This window comes from Pleurodeles waltl, chromosome 1_1 (genome assembly GCF_031143425.1).
Source record: "Pleurodeles waltl isolate 20211129_DDA chromosome 1_1, aPleWal1.hap1.20221129, whole genome shotgun sequence".
Taxonomy (NCBI): Eukaryota; Metazoa; Chordata; class Amphibia; order Caudata; family Salamandridae; genus Pleurodeles; species Pleurodeles waltl.
Window position 1 is genome coordinate 792280129 of NC_090436.1, and position 22475 is coordinate 792302603.

Here is a 22475-nt window from a genome sequence, read left to right on the forward strand (position 1 = left end):
AATTACGACACAAGAGGTCTGAAAGGGCCTGGCAACCCTTGGTCAGAGGACAGTTTCCTACATTACAAGGAAATAAAAAGCAGGTAAATGTGGTAGCGGAAATTGAAAGCGGACCAGGCAGCACAGGTAGGTCGAATCAGTGACTCCCCTTCCCCAATCTTAAAATGACACATTTTTCAATTAGGAAAAAAAAAAAACGTCCGTTATTACGCTCGTGTGAACTTTTTGGGCGCAATCTCAAGCAATTTTTTTGGCGTAATCTCAAGCAACTTTTGTTGAGAATAAGGACATCACACCATGTCACATAATTGAGGATTCATTTAGGTAAAAATTCTATTGAAGGAGGACATGAACAACGCAAACAAAGAGAATGCAAGTGACTGTTGTTCACGTTAAATGCAATTTTGCGCTATCTTATTTTTTTTTAAGAGCAAAATGCGTCCTCTTGTCTAAAATGGACCTGAAAATGCGATTTTCACTAAAAAAAGACAGCACAAAAAGCTGTACCACCATTTTGTGTTAGAAAGCATATTTCGCTGTAATTTTTTGGGGCATTTTGCAAATTTCTCCTCTGCTTAATTACTGGGGACTGAAACGGTCTTGGTGGACAATTTAATCCTAACATTGGTCAAGAGAGTCCAGGAGACGACAGCTTTGCTGGCGTATAATGCCAGACCACTATATGGAAGAAAAAGCAAGATATTTTTTTTTTGTTGCTTTAAAAAAAAAAAAAAAATGTTTTTAAATTCTCTTGGGCTTCCACTAAGTTTTATACTAGATCAGTGGTTCCCAACCGGTGGTCCAGGGATCCCTGAGGGTCCGCGAAGCATTCTCAGGGGGTCCGTGGCTGCTTAAAAAGATAAATAATATTAACAGATTAGGTCGCCAACTTTCAGTAATGGCTCAGTAGGGGGTCCCCGGATTCCAATAAAGTGTCAGTGGGGGTCCCCGGGCTCCAGTAATGATAAAGTGGGGGTCCACAGAAGTCAAAAGGTTGGGAACCACTGTACTAGATGCAATATCCTTTGAGTCTGCAAGAGAAGTATTTTTAGAAATGTGCCCTAAAAGCTATCAAGAATCCGGATTTGAATATTCACACGCTCCAGGTGCATAAAGAACTTCCATTGTGGCTTCTCTTTTCCGATAATACATAATTGCATCCACTTTATTTTAAGACTAAGTGGCACTAATTTAGCAACAAAAGAATCCAGAGCTCTTGTGACAACTTACTTTGCAGTAAAAAGGCTCAGGCAGAAGTCGCACATTTGAAAGTATCAATGAAAACTCGCACACACACCATTCCCCATTCTATCACCCTTTCCAATAACAATGAAGTCATGAGAAAGTCCCCTGTGAGCCCTGCAGCATAAAGGGAAATCACCTTGGATCGGGTTTATTTACAGCGGTCATTGTCGGGAAGACAGGCCTCATTTCCCGAGTACAATCAATGCCAGGATTCAGCGGCAGAAAGAAGCCCTCAAAGTGCGTTCCTGTGACCTTGGTGGAGGTCAGTCGCTGTCGACGCTGCAGGGATGCTGGTTTTAATGCTTATCACGGCCCAAACTACCAGTGGGCTTTCGCTGCAAGTTTTTTTGTGTGTGTGAAATGTTTCACAAAGTCAATAAACACATTTCGGAGGATCCAGAGAGTACATGACCTGAACCGCTGTGGGACGTACACTCACCACGAGCATACACGTTTGTTTAGGTATTTGGAATAGAAAAGACTCGTCTCCTACGGGACAAGGACCGCTTTACAGAAAACATTTTTATTACAGCTAGAGCATCTAAATAAACAGGTACAGTACAGAGCAATATGTTTGTGGCCCAGATGTAATGGAGGAGTATTACAAATCCACAGCTGATTTTTGCAGACTCACATTTTCTATATTTACAAGTTAAAGCACATTGACACAATGTTCAACCTTTAAAATCCCACTACTTTGGTCCAGTGCCAAAGCTGGTATGGAACCCGATCTCCAAGATTCAAAGTCAACGGATCAGCCACTAACTCACAACCGCTCCCTTGAGGAAAAGATATGAAGAGAAAACTTAAAACCTAGTAACTTACAAGTGACACCAATGAACTCACTTACCAGTGTATCATCACTTCTCGCAACGCTCATGTTACTTCTGGACAAGAAGGACCGAGATAGTCTTTGGCACAGGGATATTAAGCGTACAGATTGCTTTAAAGAAAATAATACATTTATTCAGAAACTGCACAAACATTTTTGCTTACACTTTTATAAATAGGTGATAATTGTGAAAGAAGCAAGACTGGTTACCTTGTGCACGTACCCGTATGAATTGAGAAACAGAGTAGCAAGATCAGATTAATCTAACTTGCGCAATAACGCAATGTGACTCTTCATGGTCTACATAGTGTTACCTTGAATATTAGTACCACTGTTAGTAGCAGTGAATGCAATTAAAATGATAATGTTATAGCAAAATTGGCCTAAATCATCAGGGTGCTTTACAATTTAATCTGATTTACGGAAATATGACAATTGCATTTCATACAATAGCTCTTCTTGCCCTGAGGGAGGATGCAAGGAGTGTGTGGATTCAGAATGAGTAGGTGTATCTTTGGGTTTGGACCAGGAATGGGTGAAAAGGACCTGTCTTGTGGCAGCATCCAGTTATGCAGCATGACTGAACCGTACCTCTAAAATATCAGCCTGCAGTCTAGTGAGATTTCAGTTACCCTTTTTCTGAGTGACTCTGGTGCCCCTTTCTGGATCTACAAGTAGCGGGCTGCTGGTTCGTGCCTTGAGCTGATACTGTGTGTGCCAGATGGGTGGCAGGAGCGGAATGTGTGCACATATCTGCCGCAGTCTGCATTACATGTCAGATGGCTCTCAGAGGGCAGCCACTTCCTTGTGCTAGGTGGGCACACTAACATGACCTGCATGTAGCCGTCAGACGCTTCCCGTATAGGTGATGTAGTACGCCAGGTGCGGAACTTCAGGCTTCTCCGGAGCCACCTGTCTGCATGGGCTGTTGGCTGGCAATAGGTATGCTGGCTTTTGGAGAGAGTGTCTGACCACTGGTGAGCAGGCACATTCAGTGTGACTCTTTCTTTACGGGGCTATGACCTACTGACAATTTTACTCCTGACCTGATGCAATAAGAGAGGTGTATTCAAGGGGGGTCTTGAATCCCATCCACGTCCTAGTCTGCAGTTAAACAGCACGAGTGCAGGCTCATGAAACAATAAGGATACGGTACCTGCATCTCTGCCATTCCTTGATGGTCACGGGTTCCTATCTGGTAATTTCTACAACTGGGAAAGCTAGTATTAATCAATGCTGCCCTATGGCTACCCTACTCTATTATTTTCCATTCTTTCTCCTTCCTGTGCCTGCTGGTCACAGGCAGTGCTTTAAATGGAAAAATAGAAGTGCAGGTACTCTGTAATAGAGTACCTGCTTGTTTCTGAGAAGTGCCGGTACTCTCCAATTAAAAGTATTACGTTTTTCTTGAAATATGCCGGTACTCTCCCTCTCAAAATAAAAAAGTGCTGGTACTCAGTACCGGAGAGTACCGGCCCATTTAAAGCACTGGTCACAGGAAGTGATGTCCAATACCCAAGGATTCTGAAGAGGGTCCTAATGCCCAACTCGACTGGGGTAAGAGTGGGCCAGGCGGGGAAGTGTTTTGTGGTTTAGAGAATGGAGGTCGCGTTTTTTTTAGGAGTCAACAACCCTTTCTCTCAAGGTTGTGAATTTGACAATTCCAAGAAAGACATTAGCGAATAAACAATTCAGGTCAAGGAAAGGCGCTAATGCATGAGTTCATACTCTGCACATACTTTTAAGCCACACTACACAGACATGGAATTCATCCTAGCATTAACTGGACACTTTGTTGGTGTGCATCTAGGAAGACTATGAAAACAGCAGGTTTTAAAGGTTTTTGTGATTCAGCTTTGAAAGCGTGCCTAATTCACATAATGATTTCCACCACTACAGTAATGTAAATTCGATTTTTGGTGTGCAACATTTACCTTCCATTTTCTACGAGCAGCAAACTTCTTGAACTTCTCCATGTTTACAGCAGAGGCTTTTCTGCTAAGCGCTTGCTGTGTATCCTTCGGCTGAAAGATAAGATACAAAAAGGTACTTTTTGAAGTGAGCTCTAAAAAAGAAATAATTATCAGCACTACCTACGCTCTACTGTAACCACCCTACAGCACAGTTCATTCCATAAAGGGTGCAGCTGGATCATTCCAATTACGTAAAACATAGTTTTTATCATGGCGGAACAAGCAAAGTACACATTTCAGGAACTCAAAAACACAAATAAGAGAAGTGAAGTAATAAAAAACAAGTACAGGCAAAGCCAACAGGTCTGGATTGCATTGCAATTACAAGACAGAGTTAATGGCTTTGCTGAAGCCGCTGGGCGTGCTGAATTTGTTTTTCAGTAGCTGCCCGGCGACAGGAGCCGGGGAACTGCCAGGTCTGCTGGGGACGCCAAAGGGTAACTCCTGGAATAGACACAATTAGAGAGAAATGCCACTGGGTGTCCCCAGCAATTCATTTGTTTTGACTTAAAGTGAGCCACTGTTTGTTGTAGGGGAGAATAAAAAAGGGATTGTTTTTTGTATACATACATGAGCTAATTAATGACAAAAAGTGTGATGATTGTGCACTTTCTGGAGCGAAAAAGCCCATCATCCTTTCCAATACCAGCACTTCTTAGGCGGCAGTAGGATACATCCACATAGCCAATGGGAAATGGTGATAATACAAGACTCCTCTGGGATGATCAAAGATGTGCTTGACAATGTCTGAAGCCAGTATTTGAAAGGGGCTTACCCAAACAAGCTAATGGTTACTTGGTGCCTGCATATATTATAAAAAAGGTTGGAATTGCAAATCTAAATAAAAAGAAATGAAAGAAAAAAAAAAATCAAAGAGGCCTGAGAGGAATAGAATTTATTTAAGCGCTCTAAAGTGAAGGGTTTAGATACTTTTAGTATCATTGGCCTATCAGACCAGTATTATATTTCAGTATATTTCAGTTCACTGTTCCTGCCTTAATTATGACGTCTTCTGGTCATGATCCTTATGCAAAGTGAGAGCTCAAATAGCAATTCCATGCTTAACTTCAAAAGATGCAAGAAGTGAGAAAGCCAGACGTTGTGCCTTCTGACCTGCTATACGTGTCTATCCGTTCCCTTCTCCTGCAGAAGAGACCCAAACCTCCACCAAAGCTCCAATGTTTACCTTTGTTCCCATCGCCAAACAAGACAACCTTCTCCAGGCAAAACCTGGAATCATCCACAGGCTAGTGGCCTACACATCCCTTGCCCTCCTACCCTTTACCTCCAATCCAACTGTCATTCCTGTCTTTGCTGCTTTCTTCCAGCAGTTAGCCCATTCTCTCCTCTGTACACATCCTTGCCATTGTGCTACACAGCGTAGCTCAATTTGTAGACACATAAATACATGGCTACAATACATGTACCTCAAAGCCATAAGGATTACGCAAATGCATTATATGCAACAGGTTTTCGTGGGTAAAAAGAAGACAACGTATTTGGAGAGATCTATCACTGTGAAATTCTCGAAGATGTAGAGGAACTTCAATGAGATAAACATATTCAACTGTCCGGAAAAGATTTGTTAAAACACCCATATGTATACCTGGGTAATAGTACATAAAGTGGTTTCATCAACCATAGAAAATAGAAAATGTTGTATAAGAATTTACCAGACTCAAGCTGACGCTTATAACTTATAGTACTGAGACCTGATGCATCTGACCTTGCACTACTTCGGAAATTCATTATTGAGGAGCTTTTTAGACCCATCAACAGCACCTCCAGCTGGGATGGCACCTAATGGCCCAGCCAGGTAGAAGGCAGCAGGTGGTAGAAATCTGACTAACTTTATTGTTTTGCGTAAATATGAACTTTAAATATTTTATTCAAAATTGAATCAAAGGAAAGAACCATCTCAGGCTTCTGCCATAATGGTCTTTGATGAGATAAACATTAATTGCAATCTTTATACAGGTCTATTTCGGTGATCTGGAAGGCAGAATGAGAGTGAAGGTAGATGCCTGGACTGCTGATGGAAACCAAGCAAAACTGCTGAGATTTACCTCAGTATATCTCAGGGAAAAATATTTAATAGTGAGGTGATTGTCACACTTAAAAAAAACTAGCTGTTGCTGGTTTGCTGAACAGTTAGGCATACATTTTAAAGATTCATTATTTGGCACGTTGTGTTGTCAAACACACTGCCTAGCGGCACTAATATAACCGAACCAGTAGCTCGAGGGAGAAGTGGAAGCAAAACTGAATAGATAAAAAGCTTTCTTGAAATATCACTGAGCAATAAAAGATCCCATGAAATATATATGATGTCTTCTGTATACAAGGCATCAAGAGACCTAGGCTGTGAAGTAAACATAACTATAAATCTGGATCCCTGAAGAAACAGCTATTTATAACTGTAATAAGCCAGTCAAAGTTATGCTACAGGCACTAATGTAAAATAATTTTATGGATTTATAATGTTTGTGCATTAATAATGTGCAGTATGCAATTTTACACTAGATTCCACATGTACAGATTTTTTTTTTTAAATGTATTTATTTCCTTTGAAAGGCGTTTTCTATGATGTGTGACGGTGTGATTTTCTAATGGATGCTAACTAGATCATATTTCCATGTAAAACACCAATCTAACCAAGATGGAAGACATCTCTGTCACTCTTTGAGGACTCCTCCCCCTGCCCCCATCCTCTCCCTGGAGGCTCCCCAGCATACAGTCAAGCAGACATGTTGTAAAATATTTTTCACTAGTCGTAGTTCTGCTCACGATGAACTTTCTCTAGCTCAGATATAGCTGGCAACATAATATCAGTCTTCTGATATTTCCTGACACCTATTCAGTCAAATTGCATGACACTGTAAATGTAACTTGTTTGTTCGAATATCTCCAGATAACATTAGCATTAACGGGGCTGAATAACTATCAATGTAGTGGGATAGCACTTGGAGGTGTTAAGGTAATGTGCCTTTTATTTTTCTTGTGGTCTAATTTTCTGAATCAATTACACATTCTATCACACCATGATGATTCTGCAAAAGTTCTCGTCTATGCAAGAATTTTGTATAAGTACCCTTGATTTTGGGGGTAAGCAGGGATTTTCAGAGCACTTTCCTGTTCTACTAGGGATCCTGTTCAAGTATTTTCAGAGTCTGATGCCCATTGAGACACAGACTATTTGACATACTTTGTATAGCCCTGCATTTGAAAGGCTCCATGGCATTGAATCTGTACCACTGATTTTTGAATTTTGTAATAACACCATTTAAATGTTAATTGATCTAGAACTCAGTTTATAGGTGGGTTCATACATACTTTATTTCTATCTTTTTTGCTTGATGATATTTTGAGTGCCTTTATGAGGGCACACATTGCCTCATGAAATTGAGGTTACCACCGTCTAAGAGTCAGTTAATTATGAGAAATCTTATTTCAGTAACTATTGGGGTGTCTAAATTTTGGGCTTTCCATTTACTCCCACACTATTTAATCAAAAATCAGTGCAGTAAAACTAATGATCATTCATTAGGAGCCACTGAACAGGCTGTGGAGTCAGCCAACTCTCCAAGGATTGTTGAAATTGTGTGACCCATTATGGGATGCAAAATTAATGATTGCTGCTGTGGGTTGAGTGCCTGCAAATCAGCACTTTCAGAGATGGCTACATTTTAAATAATTAAGCTACCCTTTATTGAGTGCCCAAGTCTTCAGCTTGGACAACTGCATTGCATAGTGATTGTTATGGCTAAGTAGGGTTGTACGGCATTAAAAAGCATGCATTTACCAAGCATGCCTTTACCACACTTTTTTTTTTTTTTACAACACATGCCTTCACCACACAGGTAAGTATAAATAAGGTAAGCGAAATATATGATACATTCATATATATATATATATATATATATATATATATATATATATATATATATATATACACACATATTTCTATCGCTATGTATATATAGGAGAATCCAAATACAGCCTCCATCGGGGGCCCCAACTCTGCAGTGCGGCCTCAGCATCATAGGTGAAGTATCCTATGTAATATAGCAACAGCCAAGACGAAATGCTGAGGCCCAGTTTAAGTAATTTCCAAGCACTTTTATTCAGAATAAAATAACAGCTCTCACAAAAACTGGTGAATTTCTGTGTTTTAGTTGGTATTCTTTTAGCTCAAAATGTTAATGTTTTCACTGACAAATTAACATAACTATAACATTACTATAACCTTTGTTTTTTTTCCAGTGACTTTCGAAAGGTTTAAAAAAAAAAAAAAAAAAAAAAAAAAGATATCTTTTTGTCACAGCTAACAATAAAGTTATTTTAACTTTTGATTTTTTCCACTGTAGCGGCTTGCTGTGTGACACACACACACACACACACATTTTTTTTTTTTCTCCAACTCAATCTAAAGAAAATAGCACACCACTCAGGCCAGTGCTCCCGGGAGGTTAGACCAACTCCAGATAATTGCAAATTGGGAAGCCCTCTGTAGCATATGTTGCATACTTAGCGGTTTATTTAGTTATCAACAGTCAACGTGTTTCAACCACAAAGGTCTTGTTCACAACTGTTAGTCCTACTTTCATGTCCATAATATATACCTTTTAGAGACCCCAAAGCATTCCGGATCTCGTAGTTCAGGCCCATATTTTCATGAAAACACTTAGAAAAAGCAAACTTTTTGAAACCTTTAAATAAACAAATTCTTATATGCTCCATTATTTCATTATTTATACATCTTGTTTTGCTTTGTAGACCTTCATGTGCTCAGAAATGTTTTATATAATAAACGTTAACCGTTTTTTTTTATATCCCAAGTTGGAAATTCGAGTTCAGATTCTTAACTCACAGTGAGATTTGCCAAGAGAATACAAACAAGATGATATACGAAGAGGTTTGGAGAAGGCGAGACAAGCAAATCGAAGTGATATGTTAGTGCAAACCCAACAAAATAGATAGATACATTACAGACAAATCACAAGTATCTAAACTAAGAGTCATACTGTCGTATAATAAGGAAAGCAGTAGAATTAGAAATATTCTTCAGAAACATTGTCATGTATTGGGGGAAGATCCCGATCTAGTGGGAAAATAGGACCATCAGTTTCCACTGCCTTTATTAAAAGCTCCATCTATAAAAGATATGTTAGTGCATTACTACTTTGAGGATAGACAGTGTAAATATTGGCTAGATGACATGAGTAAAGGATTTAGAAAATGTCTCCGTTGCAAAGCCTGCACTATAGAGAAAAATACGAAATCATATAGAGATGCAAAGGGTAAAGAAGTTTTCATTCATCAAAAGGTCACTTGTGAAACCATGTATGTTGTATATATTCTTGAATGCCAGTGTGGGCTGAGATATGTTGGAAGTACCATCTGTCAATTGGAAAAGAGAATCCTGGAACATATTAGAGCCACAGAGAACAAAGATGCAACATACGCAATATCAATAAGGTACATACTGACTCCATGTGTAGAGGTTTGCGATATTATAGGGTGGGCATAGTACCCTTATCACCTATAGGAGGAGACGAAGTTCAAACATTGAGATGAAAAGAGTGGAGGTATATTATGAGACTCAAAACAAAGTACCCGGGAGGTTTAAACCTTGATAATGCATAATGGAACTGAAGGATAATAGACTACCATCAAATTTGAAGAGGTAGAAGATTTTCTCTCATGCCTTTAAAAACAGTTGGCTCAGACCTTTGAAGAGGAAGATAATTTAAGTCAGTAGGACACGATTTTAACCAACATAAGGTCATAACATTTATTTCGAACAGACATATCTCACTGTGAGTTAAGAATATGAACTCGAATTTCAGCAATTTCCCACTCAGGGTATAAAAATGGTTTACTTTTAGAATATAAAAACTTTTGGAGCAGATGAAGTTCTTCAAAGCAAAACAAGATGTAAAAATATTGTAAAATAATGAAATAATGGAGCATATAAGAATTAGTTTATTTAATGGTTAAAAAATGTTTTTATTAAGTGTTTTCTTGAAAATAGGGGCCTAAATTATGAGATCCAGAATGCTCTGGGGTCTCTAAAAAGAATATATTATGGACATGAAAGTAGGACTCACCGTTGTGAACAATACCATTGTGGTTGAAAATCATTGACTGTTTATAACTAAATAAACAGCTAAGTCTGCTACGGAGTGCTTCCCATTCTTTTGTGATATATATATTGGTGGTTGACACCCCCAATATATATATATATATAGTAAAAAGTTATAATGTAAGGTATAAAGTAGTTTTTTAGGGTTTAGGGGTGGGTAGGGGAATATGGTGGTAACAATAATTAATAAAGAGGTTTACGGTGGTCTCTCCCATTAAAAAAAAAATATATATATATATATTTTTTTTTTAATGGGAGAGACCACCGTAAACCTCTTTATTAATTATTGTTACCACCATATTCCCCTACCCACCCCTAAACCCTAAAAAACTACTTTTACCATCCTATGCCCTACCCATCCCTAACCACCGTAAAATACCCTACTCATGCAATACCTTTACCCACACTTTAACTCTAGAAAACCCTTACCACCCCATACCCCTACCCACCCCTAAAGCCTACAAAATTCCTTACTACCTTATGTCCTCATCTACCCCAAACCATAAAATATCCATACCACCCTATACCCATATGGACCCCTATACCCTAAACAAATCTTACAACCCAATACCCTCACTCACCCCTAAACTCTAGAAATCCCTCACCACCCCATTCCCCTACTCACCCATAAACCCTAAAAAACCCTTACCACCCAATACCCATACCCACCCCTAAAACCTAAAAACCCTAATTACCCTATGCCCTTATCTACCCCTAAAATACATTTACCACCCTATACCTCTAAAGCCTAAAATAATTCATATCACCCTATACTCCCCCTATACCCATACCCACCACAAACCCACATTTTATATATATATATATATATATATATATATATATATATAGAGAGAGAGAGAGAGAGAGAGAGAGAGAGAGAGAGAGAGAGAGAGAGAGAGAGAGAGAGAGAAAGAAATATATGTGACACACACACACATATGGAAATATTTACCTTAACCATACTTACACTGTGTAGTAAAGGCATGTGTGGTAAAGGTGTATGCATGGTAAAGAGCTGCGTTGTAAAGGAACAACTTTGTGGTGAAGGATGTTTCCCCTAAAAGGTACTTACTGTAAACTTGTGATATTCTCTTCATGTGAAGCAGATTAATGAATGGAAGGCTAACATCAGTTAAAATCTAAAACAGATTCTTTAAAGAGGCAAAGTCTTTTAAGACAGAGAGAGGGAAGGGAGACAGAGAGAGAGAACATGTACACTGGCATCAGGATCCATGCCTTTTCTCTTCACTGTGAGCTGAGCCTGGCTGGGAATCCAGAAATAATTACTTTTCAGTGTGCTTCTACATGTCCAATGTAGTTGGAGACTTATTCCTTTTTCTCTTCACCTCCCATCCCACTTATTAGAGTTTTTGACTAGACGCTGAGGTGAACAAAAACAATTAAAGGACAAAGCGTCTCTCATTTGCATCTAAAAGGATTTGCAGTATATACAAATTCCCTACATGGAGGGTTCCTCTAAAGGTGATGGACACTGGATGAAAAGAAGGGCATGAGATTTGAATTTAGAAAACAACCTCTACAACTATGCTGACTAGTATTCCAAAAGAGAGAGAAGCCACCAAGGCAAAAGTACTAGAGCTCTAGAGATAAGTCTATTCATGCGACAGCTATGATGGCACCCCATGTATGGAGATGTACAGGCAGCCTTCAGGTCACAACATCTGAATGCACTAAAAGGATCAGTGCCAAAGGGGTGGCAAGGGTAATTTGTTACCCAGGATGCTGGGCTACAAGGAGAGATACATTTACAAATAATGTGAGGGGTCTGTGTGAATAATAGCTACACAGGAATCCTTCCGGAACTCCAGCTCTCCATCACATTTGCTTAATCAAACTTTAAAATAATTAGAATTATATACATCAGATATGGGGTAAGAGTGTATCACAACAACAAACCAAGTTGACTTCCAGATGCCTGAAAGACACATAATTTCTACTTTTGGCTAGTAGCCAGCTTAGCTTAATTGGTGCTGCTATCTACACTAGTTCCTAAGGCAGCAGGTTGAAAAAAGAGACATACCAGATTTTAGGTACCTATCACAATCAACACAGATGAAAATCTAAAGAAACTTTACCAGAGAACTGGAGCTTCCAACTTAAAAGCATTATCCAGCATGAAAGTTAATCTCCATTGGTAACCTATTTTCCTAAACTCTCCAACCAAGAAACCGATGTAAAAAATGTGTGAATGATATTTGGTTGGACACACTAAGTTGTGGATTGAAGAAATATAACCCAACAAATACCAAGGACTAATGCACTCCATACACTGGGCTCGATTTACAAAACCATTAGCCATTGGCTCACAAAATGCTTATAAGAATGAGAGGAGGTGAAGACTATGCTAAAACTTCCTAAAGTGTTTTTTTTTTTTTAATACTTAACAAATATCATATTCCAATGGTAAGGAACATGTTTTATATAAATATAGTGGAAACATAACATTTGAAAATCATATTTTATGCTTCCTGGTAGCCTGACAGCAATAAACCAGTTCTGCCAGATTCCCTTAGATCAGGGGACAGTTATGAGCACCCAGGTGAGACATACAAATGTGGTGCGCTAACGGGATACAATAAGCCACCATATCCAAGTCTAGTGAGGCAAACTACAGGGATTGGGCCTAGAGAAGTCACCAGTCACTGAATGATGCACAGGATAAACATTGCACTTCATCATCCTGAACAAGGAAGAAGCATCAGCAAAGGAAGAATGCTGTCTGACCTACCTGAAAAGGTGTCCCCTGCTCTCCACTTAAATCCAGGTACTAGATGTGCTTTCCAAGGGTCAGTTGCTTATCCCTTTTATAGCTTCAGTGACACAAAAGGATAAAGAAGGACACCATCATACGTATAAAATTCAGCTGCCCTGGTGGGAGTGGACTGCATGTGACCTTTTGGAAACCCTGGCTGGAAAGAGGCTGGACCCTTTGGGGATTCCTAGAAGCTTAGGAGAGACCATGAGTGACTCTTCCAGCATGCATCGGTGTTTGACATTTGTTTGGCCTCTACAGCTCCCACAGAAAAGTGTATCTTTCCCGGCTATAGATTTCCAGCAAGTTCCACTCAAAGACTATTTTCCAGAAAACATCAAGGCTATCATGTAACCACCGAAAATAAGCACCAAAACTATTGGAGATAGTATTGGTATAGCGTTCTGCCTTGTCCTGGTGGAAATGTGAGAACTGGAGGAAAAAAAACAAAGTCAGAACTTCAGACCTGCGAGCAAGCCAAAGTCCCAAAGTTAGAAAAGAAAAGAAAGAGACAATCTATCATCATGGAGAAACAGGCTACACTTGCTCATACCTCCATATCAGCTTACCACAGACCGAAAAGGTGTAATTATATCTCTGACTAAGGTATTTCTACTTGGACCACATCATACTTTGAGTTTAAGTTATTTTCTTATTGGCTGGCCCAGACATGCACTATCAAGTGATGACCACCAGACCTACAACTATTTTCGACTCTACCACTATTAGGGCAGATCAATGTTCCATCATGGAATACATACTTTCGTTTTTTAATTTACCATCAGAGCCCTAAGAGAAGCTTTTTGAGATGAAACACGTATTGACTGTTTTCAATATAATTGCCACTCTATTCTTAACTCTGGGCTAAAGAAAACACTGGCTTTGATTGGTATGCTTGGTATCTAGATGCTTTTTACAGTAAAAATGTAAAATACCTATATCTACAGTTCCTTTCTTCCTATTTTAACCATTTTTTGCATTTTAGGTATTACATTGTTTTTATTTTTACTGTGATGCTATATTGACTTTATTGATATTTCATGTTGCTCTCTTGACTTTAATGATGATTCATACTGCTTGACTCTTCACGCCTTTTTCTGAGGAAAAGTGTCCTACCTGTAACACAACCACCAAGGGTCGAGCAGTGTTCTTATTGAACTGTGGTGTAACCTAGTCAGACAGTGCTTTATCGCGACAGTGAAGCCACCCAACCAAAATGAATAACCCACTTTTCCACGATTTTCATCACTAAAAGGACATGCAAAGTTTATGCAGTGGACATACCAGCTACTGCTGCATGAACATGGACCTGACGTCCTCCCTGACAGCAATTCCAGAAGCTACTGGGGTACCTCACCATGGAAAGGGAGAAAGGGCACTCCTTACACACGTGGCTGACAGGACCCGAATGTTAGGAATAACTACTGAGTAAGTCTGTCTTGCTGTATGTTTTCTCTTTCTAAGAAGAAATGTTGGCACAGTAACATATTTATTTCCTCCAAAGGCCGGTCTCTATAGCGTGATTTTTATCCATACTTATATCACAGGATTCAAACAAAATTATTTTCACTGGATATGATTCAGATTAGTATGTAGTGTTCTAAGTGTAATGTTTTCAACGTTTACTTAACTTCATTATTTCAGTGAAAACAAGTAAAATGCCTTGCTTTGCACACATTTGCCTTTATTGCTTGCAAGTCTATTTGCTGTTTGTATTTAATGGAGATGCCACTGCGTTGATTACGAAGAGGAATAAGGTACTCTATGATAAATACTATGTGATAACTTCGACGTGAAGCCTATGCTTTGACCCAAAACATAAACAGGAACTGGGTGGCCCTGCTTTCATCCACGGGCCTATCCCACTCTATCTCTGCATAGAGCATAAGTATCCTTATAATGCTCATGAAAAGAGATTTCAAGTCTAGTTCCAAACGGCAAAGCTATTTGTTTGACAAAACACTGAAATGTTGACGTTTGCCTACTTTACGGCAGTCTGATCATGAAGCTCCGGTTGTTGACCTCCCGAGGATGAAGGAGAATTCAGATGATCTTTTTAAAGGCTTGAAAATTGACTAACACAAATGTGTGGGTATGAGGGTGGGCGAAGAGACTCAAATCTCTTCTTTAAAGGTGGTGGGGAGGAGTGGCCCTAAAGGAGGATGAATGGATCCTGAAGGCCTCTTTGAATAGGTTAATCTTCAAGGTTTTAGAAGGATGGCGGATGGGACAGCTCTCTGATCTGCAGGTCGTTTTACAGTTATCAGTCCAGTTGTTTGATAGGTTCAATCAAATGTTTAGAGCAAATGAATCCTGATTGAAGAACACCCTAGAATTGCAGTTTTTGAGGGCATGGCTTGGGGTCTAAGGCACAAACAGGTGCTGCAAATATTCCTGGTACTCACTCAAGATAAACTGTAAATGGTGCAGACGATTATGAATGTGGGTCTTTTCCCACTGAGATGCAGTGTAGCTCTTTTAGTGCAAGATAACATAGTCAGAATTCTTCAACTTTTGGCAAACTCTGGCCGCCTGCCTTTGAATCCTCTCACGTTTCTGAGCTCTTTCTTTGCCAGCCTTGCATATACAATGTTGCAGTATCCCAGAATGGATACTACCATGGCCAGGGTGAGTTTCATGCTGTGCTTCATATGGAAGAAGGGACGGTCCAAAACAAATTTAACAGTTTTCACTTTTGGGGAGGGTCAAGGATATAACAACCAAAGTAATATTTCTGGCCAAGAGTTTTCACTGACCTGTATGCCAACTAGGACACCATTATTGTGGAATCTACTTAATATGCAAATGAATATAGGTTTGAATTATAGAGAAACATTTTATTCTAAATTAACTTCTTTAATGTATTTGTTAAACTGTTCCTTCCCATTTAGCACAAAACACCGTGGTGATCATATTATTATGTATGTAAAATCGCACTCTTCTTATGGTCACATCATCTTTCAGTATAACAAAAAATATAGGCTAAAATATTTTTTACATTTGATTATTCATTAAAGTAAAGACAAGCACAGCCAATGTGTCCTACAAATACAGGTATCTAATTTCTGACAGCTAGTGACAGGAAGCTCCAGTTTCTAGATTCTATACTTGAAAAGGCATAAGCAATTCAGTGTTTATATATGTACATTGTGAACACTACCAACCTAAGACTCTCTTAAGTTAAACAGGAAATAAACTGGATCATCAGAGAATAGGGTATAACAGTGCTGAAAAGAGCATACACAGAGGAGCTGAGTTGCACAATCCTGGGACTACTTTTAAACTAAGTTTATTCAGGTCAGTTTTCCTCTTCGAGTGGCTGAAACTCCCCAAGTCCTGGCTCTAATACAGAGAACCTCTAGTTACCATTCCACTAAGCACAGGGCTATCAGCAGGTCACGCTAGCATGAATGCAATGTGTGGACCGTGATCCATCAGGTAATTTTCTCAAAAGCAAGCACAGTACTCACTGCAGTGGTATTATCTTACATTTGGGACCCTCTTACCAGTTTACTTAAATAATATTGGGTACCAGATAGCAAGTGATTGCTAATGAGGACCCTCAGAAATCTGTGTGTTACCTAATGGCCTAAGCGAATTTGTCATTATGTCAATCCAATACTTATGTTATTGCAGCTCATGAAAGTAATACTTTTAAAGAGCCTGGGCATCTCCACATTCATCACAAGCTTGAGTCCATTTTCCATTTCAAATGAAAAATCTGCACGTAGGTGATTCCCATAGGTGGAATATGGTAAAATGAAAGCATGGTCAAATTATTCAACATCTGACGATGACAGATGAGGTCCCAACACAATAAAATATAGTTGTGGACTACAGCACTTCAGCGATGTCAAATACTGCAATGTCTTCAGAGTTAAAGTCATGTGACAACTTCCCAGGGACATGTAGGGCCAAAGGTCAGATCATCTCTTTCTGTGATGTCAATAGGATCAAAAAGTGTGTGATGTCACTTCCATTATCCTTGGCATCTTGGTGAATCACCGTCCATGAATGTAGTGCAGGCTTGGTGGACATTTGTGCCCTTGGTGGACCACTGAAAATAGATCCTATTACATCTAGGTTAAACTATCAATTTCCATTTATATGCGCTCCATTTTCAAAGTGATATTGGTAATATTTGAAAAACTAAATCCACTGGAGGTGGATGCTGATATTTCTAGCATTCATTTACTTCAGACATCTCCAGTATGCATACTTAATCAAGCCAGTGTGTGTCTCTATACCTTTCTCAAAACACCCTACCCAACATCACAATTCATTTATCCACCAACATCTGCAATAGAAAATTGATGCCACCTTACCAGTCTCTTCTGCATTACACTTAAATGACAATTAGAGTTGCTGGACGAAGCAGAGGGTAGAACTTGCACATCTCACAATACCACATTTTCCTTCACCAGAATGCCATAAAGATCACGCTCACTGCACTAACACCTTCCACCTGATTTACTCTAATCAACTATTCAGATGCCTATCTGCCTACCAAATGTATCCAGAACCATTTAGTACATAGATCATCCATTTCACTATTTGCCAGCCCTCTCACTGGCCATAGCTTCACTATTGAATCAATTGCAAACCGGTCATTCTTAAATACAAAACCCTTCAGATTCACTACCCTCAGTAGACAAACAGTTGTGCATTTGCATAACTTTCCCATTCATATTTCATGACCATCATTGATTATATTTTCGCCACTTCATTCACTTTTACTCTTATATTCTTTCTGCCTCCTCCCACTGCCTATTAGTCAGTTCAGCTTATACTTTTGCAAATTCCTAAAACAAACTGCCTCACAAGAAAAGTAACCTCCAACACTATAGGCCAGATGTACGAAGCATTTTTCCCCGTCGCAAACGGCCCATCGGCCATTTGTACCAAAGCAAAATGCGACTCTGTAACTTGTTTACTGAATCGCATTTTGCTTTTGTGATTCGGTATTAGGAAGGGGCATGTTTAGGGGGTCCTTTCCCAATACCGAATCATTCTGGCATGTAGGAATGTTTTGCAACAGTGAATGCAGTCGCAAAACATTCACAGTTACCACCAACTCCAAGTTGGTGGTAACCCATTCGCAAACGGGAAGGGGTCCCCCTGGACCCCTCCCCCTTTGTGAATGGAAGGGTAAATATTTTTTTCAGAGCAGGAGTGGTCCACAGACCACTGCCTAATCTGAAAAAATGAAGAAAAAAAAAACTTTCCTTTTTTATTTGAAATGCATCCCGTTTTCCTTTAAGGAAAAGGGGCTGCTTTTCAGAAATAAAAACTGTTTCATCTACAAGTAGTCATATACCTTGTGGTCTGCTGACCCAGCAGGCCACTATCCCTGTGAGTGTGGGCATTCCCAATGACGTTGCAAATTGTGACCTACATCATGAATATTGATGAGGTAGGTCTTCGTGGAACCACTGGGAACCGCTAAATGTGTCTGAGAAACATTTGTACATGTTATTTTGTGAGTCTCTAACTGCGACTGGCAAAAAGTTGCAATTAGAGACTCGCAAAATGAAATGGACATACAGCTGGCTCAAAATTCTCTGTCCATACCTACATCTTCTGGGCCCTGTTTCACAGCAAGAGGCAACTTCTCATCCTCTTAATTAGGCCCTTTTAATATCGGCAATGCTTAAATATCAAGACCTGAAAAGTAGACAACCCACCTGTGACTTCGAACTAATACTTTTTCTTTTCTTTTCTCTAAATGGAAGCTGTGACATGTTTCCTAATGAGCTGCACTGCACATACAGTTCATTAAAAGTAGTAACTGGAAGATACATGCGAACATATGAAAAACATGGTGTCAAGCTCCCAGGTTTCTAGCTTAGTAGTAACTTCTGCCAGGCCATAAATTAACAACTTCTACAATCTCTACGGTATCAAATCTTAAAGGCATGCTATTTATGAACTATTCTATTTGCAGTTTGAACTATAACTTAGTCCAATGCTCAAGATGAAGCAAAGGATAATATTAAGTAGTGAAGAGAATTTACAAAAACAAATAAAAATATACCTTGATCCATGGGTGGTTCAAACTCTCTTCAATCGTCATTCTTCTCCTTTCATAAAGGAACAAAACATGGTTAGAGTTAGACAACCTTAGGCACTGAAGACATAAAAGATGACGACTAACAATGCAACACTGAAGAATTCATAGCATACTGCAGGTCTTTCCTGCAACAAAATCCTTTGACAGACCTATGTCAGCCTGCACATGAATTATTTTCTTTAGCTGAGGCAATATACAAGGTGAAGTACATGAGTGAGATCATAAATACAACAACATTTTGGAGCTGACAAACAGTTATTTCAATTCAAAAGCCTAACATCCACCAAGGAATACAGTCATAAATATGTCACTCACTTTGGATCCTTGACGAGAAGTCTCCGTATAAAATCTTTGGCTAAATTACTAGTATTACTGAAGAACTCATCATCAAACTCATAGTTCACAGCAGACACATTCGCCAACGTCTCCTGTTTGGATTCGCCCAGAAATGGGGATGCCCCGCTTAAGCTGTAAACAGAAAAAGGGACAGTTGACTGAAATAACTTAGAAAATATGCAACTCATCCTTCTAATAAGGAAGAAGAATAAACTACAGGCATGTACAGATGAAATCCACTTAAGCATTTCGCAATTTCCCAAGAACAAACTACAGCCATCTAGATATGAAATCCACTCAAGCCATGGTCCTACGCCAGTTGATAGTACAGACTGTGGTGTAGGGAACTGAAGTATCATGATGTCACTGTATCAATGTGCTTGTTTTCAAAGAGGGCCACTAGCCCAAAACAAAGTATTATGCAGAGCTGACAAGAAACGCATACATATTTCATATGATGAAATGGAAGTGCTATTCAAATTTATTACAAACAAGGAAACATCTCTCCAAGTTAACACTGAATCATTTCGCAATTAGCTTTGAAAGAAGAGGTTATAAAGAGGCATGCTTTACATTTCTTAATACTTACAGGATATATGTTATTACACCAATGCTCCTAGACATAAAGAGAAATAAGGCAAAGTTAATTTGATACTAATCATTGATTTATTCTGTGAAACAAGATTAAAAAGATCAATATGCGTACTCACCACATATCTACATCAAGACTAAGTGGTTCATAGTTTACAATTTCAGGAGCTGAAGAAAAGAAATCCAATCAATATACAAATAGAATCATGGGATGAATTCACTTCGTGTATCCATCACCACCAACAACACTCTTGCTTTAACTGTGTGCAACCAAAACATAAGTCACCTGCCAAAATATTTTTTTCAATTAAACTTAGATGTTAAGGCACATCACTTAACAATGCCATTGGTTTCATTTTAAGACTACATATAGAACTTCGATACTTGTGAAAGGTTGCTTAGTTTTATTTTTTGGGTACTGGAGCCACAGAATCGTTTAGTCATAACCACAAAATTAAAGCTATTAAACTTTCTGTTTAGGGACAGCAAAAAGTACAATATATATAGTTTTCATAAAAGCGGCTTTTGTGATTGGGTGAATTTTAAAAGGGGCAGACTAATCAAAAAATAACATCTTCACATCATGATTATCGTTCTTGGTCTCCTCTATCATTAAGCATTTGTTTTTAAGGAAGACACTATGGTATCATTACGAGTTGCCCGATACTGGTGGGGTGCGACCTCCGCACACTGTTACAGCTACGATGGAATAATACCCGCTAATACTGTGTAAGTAACAGTTCAACCCTTCAGAGGGGAGGATAGGTATCCGGATTATGGAGGGGGTTTAACACACATTTTACTCATGTTTTGTGACGGTGTAAGTACACGCGGAGCTTAAATGTGTTGATGAAGATGATGAGGAAGGCGAGGGAAGAAAAGGGGAGATTCGTAAAATGCTGTTCCTTTGCCAGAAACAAGTCAGAGTGGAGCGGGGACACGGCTTGGCTGCTATTGCAAGTCTCGTGTGGTTTTATTGGCTGGAATTAATGTCTGGAATAACTGCTTCAGTGTTTCAACACCTGGGAAAAATGGGATATGAACACCGTGCTATTCCAGCTGCAGATGCTGTCTGAATCATCACCAGGCCCTAAGTGTCAAAAATCCATGGAATGAAATAGAATTTTCAATTCGCCCACTATGGAAACAATATTCTGCACTTTATGACGGCATTTTTCCTAAATGTCATATCCAATCAGAAATCCATGTCTTCAGGTTTGAAGACATTCGATGAAGCCTACGTGCATGTGCTACTCAGTCTGTGGCTTACTGGTTACACTGAAGAGCTTTTCAAGACTATTATTTCGAGTTTATAACTAACCAACCAGAGTGACCGGGGCAAAAGATATCCGATGACGGACGAACAATAATAAACACGGCAGGGACTTTGATGAGGAGCTTGGCTTTGCTTGAGCGCTTTGCAGTAAAATTAAAAAAAAAAAAAATGTGATCATTAAGAACGATATCCCTATTTTTGTAATAGTGTAATAAATAATACAATGAAAGCAAAAACTGCCTCACGGGCTATGCAGCACAGAGGTTACAGATAAACCAAAAAAGGTGGGGAATTCACCCTTCATTACAAAAAGCATACTATGATATGAATGTCTCACTACACCTAAGTGCTTTGTGGGAACTTGGCTTTGTTTTTATCTTGGTCTGGAAAGAAACACAATAATACTAGATCTAAAGGGTAACAGAAACAGCAAATTGTTACAGACCAAGAAAAAGAGAAGTGGTAGGAGTGACTGCGATCGTGGAATGTGGGGACTTAGAGAAGCACTTGTGATTGGGTGAGGAAGGAGAAGAAAAGTGAAAGATGTTTGGAGTGAATACAAGGGAAGAAGCATATACAGTAGAAAGGGTGGTGAGGGGGGAACATCACAAGTGGGCAGAGTCTCTAGGGTGGTAAGATGGTTTACCTAATGAAACAAAAATTATAAAAGCTCATTTGAAGATGGCGCTTACGAATAGATCTACAGAACATGTAAATGTTTGAGGAAAGACAATAATGTTAGGAGTCTGTTGGGATTACAATACTTTGAAACTCAGGCAGGGCGCATTGTGTCCTTATTTCATTTTTTTGGTTCTGGCTGTCCCTTTACCTAAAGTTTAAAGCGGAAGGTGTAACTTGTCCCACATGAACTACTGACGTATAAGGCGTTGGTCCAAGCAGATTTCATTTCTACATACAGTATTAAGTTATGCGATTAAATTGATGAATGATGTGTTATGAGGATTAGAATAAGATGCCAATAAATGAATTTGCACAATGTCTTCTCACAATTAATAGTCCCATTTTACAATGAAATCAATAACCTGGAGAATCCGCCTTTACTGGTGTAACACATGAACTAATAAAACGGGTATAGTGAGAAAAAAAAAGGATGCCAGAAGACTTTAGGGTAATATACAGAAATGGAACCCAAGCTTTCTGACAAGAATATGAAAAAGAGGAGTTTTGACTGATTTGTGCCGTTTAGTGAACTGCAACACGAACAGTCCTATTT

The 22475-nt window shown here is 39.1% G+C and overlaps 1 protein-coding gene across 1 annotated transcript in view; it reads right to left on the reverse strand.

Annotated features, from left to right (window-relative positions):
• The window catches only part of DAPK1 (death associated protein kinase 1), a 521159-nt gene that overhangs the window by 241266 nt on the left and 257418 nt on the right, over window positions 1-22475 (reverse strand). The window contains exons 6-11 of the mRNA XM_069228171.1: window positions 20085-20133; window positions 19964-19990; window positions 19354-19506; window positions 19003-19048; window positions 4012-4101; window positions 2096-2188 (exon numbers count right to left, since the gene is read on the reverse strand). Coding sequence (XP_069084272.1) covers window positions 2096-2188; window positions 4012-4101; window positions 19003-19048; window positions 19354-19506; window positions 19964-19990; window positions 20085-20133 — 458 coding nt within the window. The remainder of the gene's footprint in view (window positions 1-2095; window positions 2189-4011; window positions 4102-19002; window positions 19049-19353; window positions 19507-19963; window positions 19991-20084; window positions 20134-22475) is intronic.